The following is an 11,539-nucleotide window of genomic DNA, read 5'->3' as shown; positions in this document are numbered from 1 at the left end:
TGTGAGGAAAAATTTCTTTACTGAAAGAGTGGTTAAACATTGGACCAGGCTGCCCAGGGAAGTGGTGGAGTCCCCATCCCTGGAAGTATTTAAAAGACGTGTAGATGAGGCACTTAGGGACATGGTTTAGTGGGCCTGGTGGTGTTGGGTTGACGGTTGGACTCGATGATCTTAGAGGTCTCTTCCAACCTTAATGATTTTATTATTCTATGATTCTATGATCTCAAAGACAAAATATCAACAGGGGATACAGGAAGGTGAACCACTGTCACTACTTATGGTCATCTGATAGCATATATTAGAAGGACTATCTTTCATAAAAGTGATCTGACCCATCAGGCACTGTGCAGTGAAACTTTGTTTCCTGGAAGATTTCCAAATCTCATCAACTTGATAGATCCCTCCCTGATTGAAGAGGTGCACCCTAAGGATGGGAACAAGAACTGTGCCATTTCCAGGCCCAAGGCAAAAGACAAATTTAAGATGAAGCTGGAGGAACTTGCCTTCTCAATGAAGGTAACTGCAACTTTCATTGAATAGCTGTAGAGTCTAAGTGAGGGAAGAAAGTGACATTCAAACACTTAACGCCTAAAGAAAAGAAGCCAAGTTACATTTTGAAGATCCAAATGTCCTGGTTTTAGCTAAGTCCACCCTATATCATTCCTTTCAAAGTGATTTTTTTTTAAACTTTAGAATAGTACACCTCCTTGCTCACCTGCCCTTGGCTGTCTCATGGTATTTCCCCTAACAATCTTCATCCCCATTACGCTCCAGAGTATACCCCTCATTTTATATTTTTCTGTCAGTCAAGGTACTTCACAGTGGGTATGTCTGGCCTGAGCAGTCTGCTGGCTATGTTAAAGTGCTGTCCGGTTAGTCAGTCACTGCAGAACAAAGTAAACATTAACTTGATGCTACCTGAGTTTTCTATCTCAATATTCCCAGCTTATTGATAACATTTACTCACTTTTCACAATTATGATCCTAGGATATATATTTGAAACTGGGCAAAAAAAAGCCACCTTTGTTATAGATATCAACATCCAATAAAAATGAGTAAACACCTCAACAGGATAGGACTGCAACTGGGTTTTTCATTCCCCGTATTTTCTTTCAGATGAGAGATAATTTTTATTTTTGCTACAAGATTAAAGTAATTGAGAACATATCAAATTGTGATCATCCTGATCTCAACATTTATGTTTGAAACATTTTAAAAGTCTCAAAAAATAAAAAAATAAAAGTAATTTCAAAAATTAAAAAAACAAGTAATTATTTTGCCCAAGGGCAACAATGAAACGTTGCTGAAATAGAACATTCTCCAGTCTTTAGACAGGACATTCTTTAATTTTCAGAAACAGATTTTTAGAAATAAGTTTTCTTTGAAATTGAAAATATTTTCATGGACTAGCAATGACCTTTTTTGGTACATTATTTCTATGTGTTTTTTTCTGCATATAAAGCATGAAAAAATATCACCTATGCTTAAAATAAAATAAATCTAATTATAAATCATGTTATTTTGTGAAAAGCAAATAATATTTCTGACTATTATATAGTTTTTGTATCTAAAGGAGAAAAATCTAGTCTGAAAGAAAAACTCCACAACATCATATAAGTACAATTTGTTCCAAGCAGCAGGTTTAAGGTCAACTTGTTGCAGCTCTTTCGTTCATTTCTTCATCCTATTCTCACAGACTATGACTAATTTTCATTTTGCTCTTTAGTTGGTAGCAAAGGACGTAGGCAAAAATAGTCTTGTAACCAGACACATTTGAACAAATATGAAAGGAAGTGTGTGAAATAACCCTTATCTGCAGGGGAAAAAAAGTTCTGCTTTTGTTATGCTTGCCTGGGTACAGCCTAAGAAAATGAATGTGAACCACCTCTTTATATTCACATATGACAAATTTAAATGGAGGAAAGTGATATTAAACAGAGAGGACTTTGAAGATGAGTTTGATCCAATGTTTACCTGCAGAGCTGTCTAAAGAAAATGTTAACAAAGTAGCTTCTTTCTTGAGGCTGTGTTCAAAAGTAAATCACACCTTTTACATAATGGAGTGAAATTTATCCCCAATAAATTTGGCCTATTGTGTTTCAATTGTACCCCTGTGCAGTTCTGTTTTTCCAGCATACATCACCTCTTCACTCCATTCAGAGTGGCAAAATAAATGGTTTCAAATGGCAATGAAAATTGCCTTTCAAATTATTAATTCATTTGGCTCCAGGCAAATTTTAAGCATAGACTCTCAGGGATTGACCTTGTTTCTGACTAGGAAAGCCTGATCCAAATGTCAGTCTAGTCAACGGGGGAGTATTGACTTTGAACAGGCTTTCAATGAGGCCTTCGAACCGCAATGATGGGAGAAGAGAAAATTGTATATATCTTTCTCTGATCTTTCAAAAAGACCAGAGAATGCTTTCGTATGGGAAATGAGGTAAACAGACAGTTCTTTGTCTCTTGGGGCAGACAGCCATCTTCTCCCCAGTTTCCCCCACCATTTCCGATTAGTTGCTGTGCCGTGTGGTTAAGCAAGAAAAGACCGAGACAAAACTCCAGGGGGTGCTTGAGCTGCATGACCCATCTGCATGCCAGCCATTACCACCCAAAATCCAGATACAGGCACAAATTTTCCTCTCTACTCCCTTGTCCATGCATGAGTTTCCCCAGGGGGTGGACAACAGTTACATGAGCTAAAAAAGATCCCTAAGGTGCTCTGAGAAATTGAGGGACTAAACCGGAGGGCTTCTCTCTGTTGAGCTACTTTGCCTGAGAGAGAGGCACAGACTGAGCTCCTGACTGCGTTATTGACCTGCTGGCTGTCTGCAAAGTTGGTTTAAGAAGTGAAAGTTGGTTTGAGTTTAAGGAAAGTTTGTTTAGCCTCTGTTCCTATCACAGCGGTGGAAAACAACATCTGTAAGGCCAGCTGAAAGAATTAGATCAGTATGCAAACTTTAAATAAAATGGTCTCCAGGACACCCTGCATGCCTGTTGTAGCAATCCATAAAGTTGAAGGCACTTGCTTCAGGCTCTAAGTGATAGGTCCTTAGTACAAGGAGTTTCCCATCACATTTTACCTCTTTGCCCACTCACTCCTACCTCCCTGCCACACAGTGTTAACATGTCTGTTTGTGGGGCCATGGCGTGACCTGTATTCCAGAACTGATGAGGTTTTTTTAAAAAGTGCCCTGATGGTGGGTGAAAAAGTTTTATTTTAAAGCCAGATCAGTTCAGAGTAGAGCCCCACCAATTATTAAATGCAAGGAAGAGTTGAAGAGTGGGGGAAGATAATGACACCAGTGGCATATGTCATTCCTGACAGAGCGAGCAAGGGGAGTTACAACCTAAGACTAAGACTTGCAAAGATTTCTGAGTGGCATATGTAAAATACACTACAGTAAGTGGAGATGACTGTTGCTTTATCAGAAATGTCCTTCATTTGTTACTCATATTTCCTATTAATTGGACTGCAGAAACTTCCTCCTTAAAATTACAAGAGCTCCACCGACAATAGTGCTTGCTACCTTCCAATTCTTAGGAAAAAAAACCTACTCTTAGTGGTTAGTTGCACACCTGGAGGCATCACCTAGATTAAACAGTGATACTAAATGTCAAAGGAGCAAAGCTTACGAGAACCTCTCAAAATTTTTGTGTATTTTAAATCTGGAAATCTTGAATAAGGATTTAACAACAAAAATTCAGATCAACCTCCCAAAATATTAATCCACTGTAGGCATAGATCATTAGTAAGTGCAGAAGGAAAGATTCAAAAAGGAAGCTTTTTATTATGAAGCTACTGACTTATCCCAGGCTTTTCTTATACTAGACCAAAAATAGACCTATAACTTTATCTGCCCATGGAACTACAAAAGCAATGAAATAACCAAGCTTTTTCTGCCTCTTCTTTTCTCCCTGTCCAGCTTTGAAAGACAGGAACCTCCCTCTCCTTGGAAATCCTTCCCAGAAACCAAAGATCATATTTCAGAACAGTCTGGCTAATGCCTGAAGATGAGCTAAAGATAATGAACGTAGATGGCCAGAATTACTGGAGGCACTGAAAGAAGATCCTCTCTCAATGGGTGTACAAGATCCTAAGTCGATAAAAATTGCAAGGAATGGGATTCAACAATTTTTTTTTCCCCTATTTTGAAATAATACCTATGAATGTAAGACACTGAGTATAGGGGGCATATTTGGAATGTTTACAAGTAAACAGATGCTATATTAAAATGAAAATTAATACTAAAAATAATATAAATAAAGGATATCTCTTTTGCTTGTTTATTCATTTCCTTTACATTAACATTCATCAATAGGAGTGTTTTGTGGTGTTTTTTAAAAAATCTTTCTGTTCCTGGAAGGGACAACATCTGCCATAAGTTTTGGAAAGTGTCCAGAATATTAGACATTGTCACATTTCAAAGAAATACCTTGACCAGTTTGTATTTGTCTATCCCATTATAAATACCATCTGTTCTATTGTTAGAAAATATTTGTGTCATGTTATTTAACTGCAGAGCATATTCATCACTATGGCCAGACCATGCAAATAGATGATAGGATCATAAGATTCCCAGAACCCAAGTTTAATGTTCGTTCACTGAAATTGAGTTATGTTGCTCTAAACATGCTATGAATGATATGAGGCCTCATAACACACCACCTATCTTGTCCACTTTAATACCGGCAGAAGTAGGCATAGGTTGTACTAGATCATCATTTCTCTTTCTGCATACCCAGCTCCTCTGTCACTTTCTACTTTTGTCTTGCCCACAGCAGCTACCTCCAGCTTCAACCCTTGTGTCCCTATTCCCTTCTTTTCAATGTACAGTGCAAAGTTCCCCTGCCATAAGATTAACATGCCATATGTTACCATCTGCTCCAAACAGTGTCCATGGGAAGTGGTAAAAGTAAGTATTCTCACTCTGTTCAGAAACAGACCTTGATATAAGCTTGACAATTCCCACACGGAATATATAAGCATCCCCTCTCAATAAGCAGAGGTGTAAAAGTTGTTCATAGCAAAAATTAGACAAGTCATCAAAAGTAGTCAGAATATAAAATCTTATGCTAATGTGATGCATCAGTGGCATTATTTTTGACCATAATCTTATTCATATGTATTTGTGAAGTGAAGGCTGCACACCAAAGGCATCAGCTGGCACAGAATACCTTCACTACATGATGTGACGTAGGGTGATTTATACACTGTTATATTAAACTGTTAATATATTCATGCATTCCCATAAAAAAGATACAGTTATTTACCAGCTATCATTTGTTATTGTGATGGAAACATGATTGCAACAATCTGCATATAAAACCTAACTTTTTTTTTTTTTTTAAATACTGCAGAACAAGCTTTCTACATATCTGTAGGAGGACAAAGATCTCTACATACTAGCATTGGACCAGCATCACCCCAAAAAGGGCTTTGAATAGTATGAAGGCTGCCAGAGAAACATACTCAGTGTGTGGGAAGGACAATCTGCTTTCTATTGGTTGTAATAAAGCCAGTAACATCTGCTGCTGTTCAGAAATGCCATCGCCACTACTCAATCTCTTAATAACATTTTTCATTCCCAGATCATATTCTAAGCCTTCCATTCCGAGTTTGTCTGTTTGAACAGAGGCGACCCAGTATGATCCTAGAATTCATCACAGAACCTAATTCCAGAAAACTCATTAAACGGTGCTGTCATTAGACAGGGACTGGAGAAACCTGCTCTTAAGGCAGTATGAAATTCTAGTCACTTATAGCAAGATGAACCCACTCAACTCTGTTAATACAAGGAATAATGAAATCAGGTAAGCTTTTCCATAACATTTCCCTTTAATCATATACTCTTCTGAACACATCACAGAACCTAATTCCAGAAAACTCATTAAACGGTGCTGTCATTAGACAGGGACTGGAGAAACCTGCTCTTAAGGCAGTATGAAATTCTAGTCACTTATAGCAAGATGAACCCACTCAACTCTGTTAATACAAGGAATAATGAAATCAGGTAAGCTTTTCCATAACATTTCCCTTTAATCATATACTCTTCTGAACACTGGGTAAAATCTTAAGCTTTAACTCAAATTAATTAAAAAAAAAAAAAAGAAAGCAATTTAGCACACAGTTTTGATTTTCTGGACACCTGATGGAGCATAAGTGTGTGAAGAAGATTTGAGGAGACTTCCCTTGCTCATTCCCGAAACCAATGACCAGATGCAGAGCAAGAAGTGGCTGCAATACTCCATGGAGTATTATAAAAAAGACAGAAATAGTTCTGGTCTCCAGGAGTTGGAACAACCTGCATTCAAATATTAGCCAGAACTACATGTTTTCTAGTATTCGTGCCTCTGTGCCTCAGATATTAAGCAGGAACACATTCTGATTCAGCTACAGTTTCAAATGATGATTTAGCTCTCTTCTGCACTGGGAAGACCAGACGCTTTCTCATTACCCATTGATACCAATATAGTCAAAATGATTATTCTACATAAATACACTGGTTGGTAGATTAAGAAAAATAAATACATGTCAATTAAATGAAACTAAGTCACTTAGGAGACTCTAGAGTAAGCACTTTTAGCAACAAGTGGCCCTAGAGCACACACAATCCTGTATATCAAACTTTCTTTTTCAGCCATTGATGCTACTTCAGCCCCATAGGGAATGTGAAATTATTATTAAGTAAAGCAAAAGTTTATACTCTTGACAACTGACTGGCAAAAAAACAACAACATCAAACTGTCATCATCTATGTATTTGACCACATCAAAGTAGTTTGAAGGCATTCTTATATGGAAAAAACCCAGCCTCTTACCTTCAGTATGTACAGCAGAAACATAGGTCCAGTTATAGCGCTTGACAATGTCCACCATAGCCCGTGCTTGCTGTGCATCAGATGGCACAACTCTCATAAAATACTTGAACAGAGTTTTGTCACTTAGGTCCATGCTTGTGGCAGAATAAGCAATCTGAGGTATATTGAAAAGCTGCAACAAGTTCTGGACCTGGATAGCAACTGAGCTAGAGCCAGGTCCAATGACACCAACAATGGGTTTCTTGGAGCGGAAAGACGATGAAGATCCATCCACACATCGCACCATCCCTTCCTCTTCTTCTGATGAAATAAGAGAGTCCCTTATAAACTCAATGCTCTGCTCCAGAGCCACAGCAGAATGCCAGCAGGAGTCCCTTATTTCACATCCTAGCGTTATATTTGGCAACAGTGTGGGGTCCAAATTAATTCTGTCAAGGGTATGTAGCATTGCCTCCACTCTCTGAATGCCATACTGCTCTCTTACCTCTCCACATTTCCTCTCATGAACCTTGTCAACAGTTGGTTGATGGTGGACAGAGAATAGAGCTCCAATGATAATATCACCAGGCATGTGTGCAACCACTCTTCTTTCATTGGCCTGTGCAGAAACCAAAAGCCCAAAGTTCCCACAGACATCTTCCTTCAATAACAGGATTGCAAGGAACAGCAAAAGGACCATTTTAGGAAATGGTTTAGGCTGGTAGAGACACCATGATGGAACAAAACCGGAGAGCTGGTGAAAAGCAGTTATCAAATCTTTTGGATAAAAGGAGCACTATGCTGATGGTTAACCAGGAGTTTGCGTATATTCTCTAAGGAGTGACCATCATCTCCAAGTGGACAGCTGTGCAGAGCTGCACATGTGATCATAATCCTCATAACCTTCAAAAATGAATAAATAAGAGAAAAAGCTTTAAAATTAGTTATAAAGTCAGCTTAGTAATCTGTTCTAAAATTGCACCTCTTCCTACTGCTCTCAATGACTGTAATACCGTCTCCTATATACACTTGCTTCCATAATTTTTCAAGCTGGAAAATTTTGTTTTACTTCAGTGTTTCTCAGTCTTAGGCTTGTACTTCTGCTGATATAAATTGGTGTCTTTCTCTTTGACACTCTTGTTTAAAAACTCTTTTGGGAAATATTTTCAAAAGAACAAAAGACAGACAAATATTTAATTCCAAAGAAGAAAGATGTTGCCATTTCTAATGTGTGTCTTTGAAAACAACTCCCTTTACTTTCAGATGCTTTCTATATCACAAATGCATATGTCACACTACTTTACCATGGACTGTACTATGTTATCAATTACAGCACTAGGAAACTGCTGTTGACAAACAGAGCTGTTTTTGAAATATTCTAAGGAATACAGAATTTGGTTCTTCAAATCTGTAAATCTGGTTTTTCTTTGTAAGCCACAACATGAAACAAATTAACTTTTAAAATAAGTTAGGATTAAGGAAACTGATTTTGTTATTAAAATTTGCATTTGTTTTAAGCAGTGAATATTTCAGCAGAGGAACAACAATTCTAAAACAGCAGAGCAGTGAAATTCTTTTCATCTTTTTATATCCTTAAATCAAACATCACCAACAAGCAATTCGACAAATCCTGGTACTGTGGACAACTATCCAGACTTCACCGATAGAAAGAAGTCAACACAGAGACTATACAGATGCGTTACTGCCTAAAATATTTGATCTGCTATGTTTGCCGATAGTCTTCAATGCAATCTGCGCTTGGCTTTAGTGTTGATGAAGGATCAAAAAAAAAAAAAAAAAGAAAAGAATCAGCAAAGAATTTGTATCTTGGGCTGTAGTTAATGGAACTTGAAAATGTACTTGAAAATGTTCTGTACCTAGCAGTGGATTTGCAGCAGGATGCTTCTGGTTTCAAATATAGTGCTTAAACAGTAGTTTGTCCAGGTCTTGATTCCTGAGCACGTTAAAGTATCGTCTATTGCTCTACACCTGCCAGTGGATCCATTGATAGTACAGGAAGTTAAGCACACTCTTAAATCTGGGAAGATGCTGAGCTAGTTAGTGAATCACATGCCCAGTTTCATTATTGACAAAACAAATGCAAAATTCTGGGACAGAGCCTGATCTCAGTTTTACTAACATAAATCTTTTGATGTAATAAAAAAGAATATAGAAATTTCCATACATTTCAGACCAAACAGTCATTTCTAATCCATTAACAATTGTTAAAAATGCTCAGATGTTGTAAAGCGAAAGAAACCCTTGCCATAGGAAATCTACCTCTGTTTCTTCCAGGTTCAAAACCTAGCAGTATTTTAATCTTGAATTTACCCCTCACAGCTAGGTCAGTCAGTACAGTGCCACAGTGAAAATATTCCTGATTCTGAAGATGAGACAGTCAAACCTAAAAACACTGTTCTGTTTGAGGTTAGCCTTGTTTAATTATTATTTTACCTAGACATCTATAACCTATGAACTATTTACACAGAGGAAATCATGCAATAGTTTTAGTGAATATTCCCAAATGAAATCCAAATCTTTAAAAAGAGGAAACATTGAATAGAAATGGTTTTGTAATATTAATTACAATATTAATAGGTTCATGTAATATTAATTTCTAGTAATAGAAACTGTTAAAAATAAAATAAGGTTCAGACAACTGTAGAACACTTCAAGAATTTTTTTTCTAGTCTGTGAAGAGTTAGCTTATCAATACTGCAACCCTTTGCCACTAAGGAATAACAGCAGTTCAATTCAGGTTAATTAGTCTCTAATTACAGAATATCACTACTGCTTATCTCTTCCAGTTGTTTGTTCTGTGACTCTGAAGATGGTACAGTATAATTTGCAAACAGTCCGAAAGATGCATGACAGGGGATATCTTTGTACAATATCACAGCTATTAAATTCCTATACCTCCAATTAATTTAATGTATTATCACTAAAAAAAAAATCTTTAATTATTTCCTAACTTATTAACATTTGAACAGAAATAGTACTCTGTTTTTTAAGACTGAGGATGCTTATTTTTCTGAGCTTCTCAAATTAATGCTACATGTACAGAGCGCACCTATATCTAGACAAATGCCAGCTCTGCCTCGGACTTTAACTGGATATACAATTAGATGCCTTTTTATAATCTAGATGCCTGTGCAGCTGCATATGTACAGAGAGAGTTCAGAGGACTGGGGTGAGCTTGTGACACAAAAAAAATAATCCAAACCCCAACCACCATTTTAATTCTACAACACACATCAAGTTTAGTAATACTTGGTCTTACGTCTATGGATTAAAAAATTTCCATACAGGATATATGAGAAAGAGAGGGCAGCAAGGCCATTTTGATCTTCTTCACTCCAAAGAACAGCTGTTTGCTTTTCTCTGTCTACAGTTGTATCTATCAGTATAAAATTACAGGGTAAAAAATGAAGTAAAGCTGAAGGTCTCCTTTAAATTCCTGGTTCCATAATAATAGCAGATCTCATGGCTAGGGGGTTCCTATGACCCAAAAGCAAGTTCTGAAAGCAGTCAAATCCTTCCATTCCATGGCATCCAAGAGAAAAGAAGGGGCCAGGTGCAGACTGCAGTTGTTCCAGAATTAATGAACTTTCTTCACATACTCCACTGTACTAAAGTGAAAGGTCAATTTATCTGGGATTACAAAGTTGTTCCTAATTATACCAAGAAAACTGCTTGTGTTTTATAGTATTAGGCTTAGGACTCATATCCAAAGCATCTGGAGTGAATGCTTTCTGTGGGCTTTCATGATGCAGTGAAACAACCCGGAATTTATATTGACATGGCTAAGTGAGCCTGCTAAATTTCAATGGATTTGTATTCATATAATGGAGATCTGGTTCTATGGGCTTACTCTTGCTCTCATAAACCTAAAAATCACAGAATGGTTGAGGTGGGAAGGCACCTCGGGAAGTTGTCTGGTCCATCCACCCTACTTAAGGTTCAGCTAAAGCAGGTTTCTCAGCTTCATGTCCAGTCAAGTTTTTAATATCTTTGAGGGTGGAGACTCCACAATATTTCTGGGCAACCTATTCTAGTGTGACCACAGTCACAGTAAAAAGGGTTCTTTTTTATGTTTAAACCAAATTTCCTGTATTTCAATTTGTGCTTATGGCCTGCCATCCTTCCACTGGATACAGCTGGTTATGCTGTGCAAAGATGCCATGAGATTAATCGGGTAACATCTGCCATTTTAGGCCGAAATGTCTGAGCAGAGAGCTGATAGACTAAGCACACTAATTACATTTCCTAGAGAACATCTTCCTGAAGAGAAGATGGTCAAGGGAACTGTTCAAATATACAATCTTACTGCTCTTCTGTCCCAAGAGAATCACATGCAAGACACTCCACATTTTGATTACCATTCTTTCCTACTACAGGAAGCTTATTATTACAAGCAGGATGAGTACTAAAATAAAATTAAGCAAAATTTCATAAGCTTAAATACAACTCCTGCTTAAATTGCTAGGGATAACCCAAAAGGGAGTTTGATATGCTATAGCCTTCAGACTGAGAATCATAGAATCATAGAATCATTTTGGTTGGAAAAGACCTTTAATATCATCAAGTCCAACCATTAACCTAGCATTGCCAAGTCCACCACTAAACCATGTCCCTAAGCAGCACATCTACAAGGCTTTTCAATACCTCCAGGCATGGTGACTCCACCACTTCCCTGGGCAGCCTCTTCCAATGCTTGACAACCCTCTCAGTGAAGAAATTT

General features: G+C 37.5%; 1 protein-coding gene across 3 annotated transcripts in view; it reads right to left on the bottom strand.

Moving 5' to 3' along the window:
* Positions 1–7,498, bottom strand: part of GRM5 (glutamate metabotropic receptor 5) — a 286,832-nt gene extending 279,334 nt beyond the window's left edge. For all 3 annotated transcript variants that reach the window (XM_019473927.1, XM_019473928.1, XM_019473929.1), the window contains exon 1: positions 6,820–7,498. In XM_019473927.1, the coding sequence (XP_019329472.1) occupies positions 6,820–7,498 (679 nt within the window). The remainder of the gene's footprint in view (positions 1–6,819) is intronic.
* Between the last annotated feature and the right edge of the window lie 4,041 nt (positions 7,499–11,539).

Source organism: Aptenodytes forsteri, unplaced genomic scaffold (genome assembly GCF_000699145.1).
Source record: "Aptenodytes forsteri isolate BGI_AS27 unplaced genomic scaffold, ASM69914v1 Scaffold376, whole genome shotgun sequence".
NCBI lineage: Eukaryota > Metazoa > Chordata > Aves > Sphenisciformes > Spheniscidae > Aptenodytes > Aptenodytes forsteri.
Note: the sequence above shows the minus strand (reverse complement) of the source record. Positions and strands in the feature narration are given on the sequence as shown.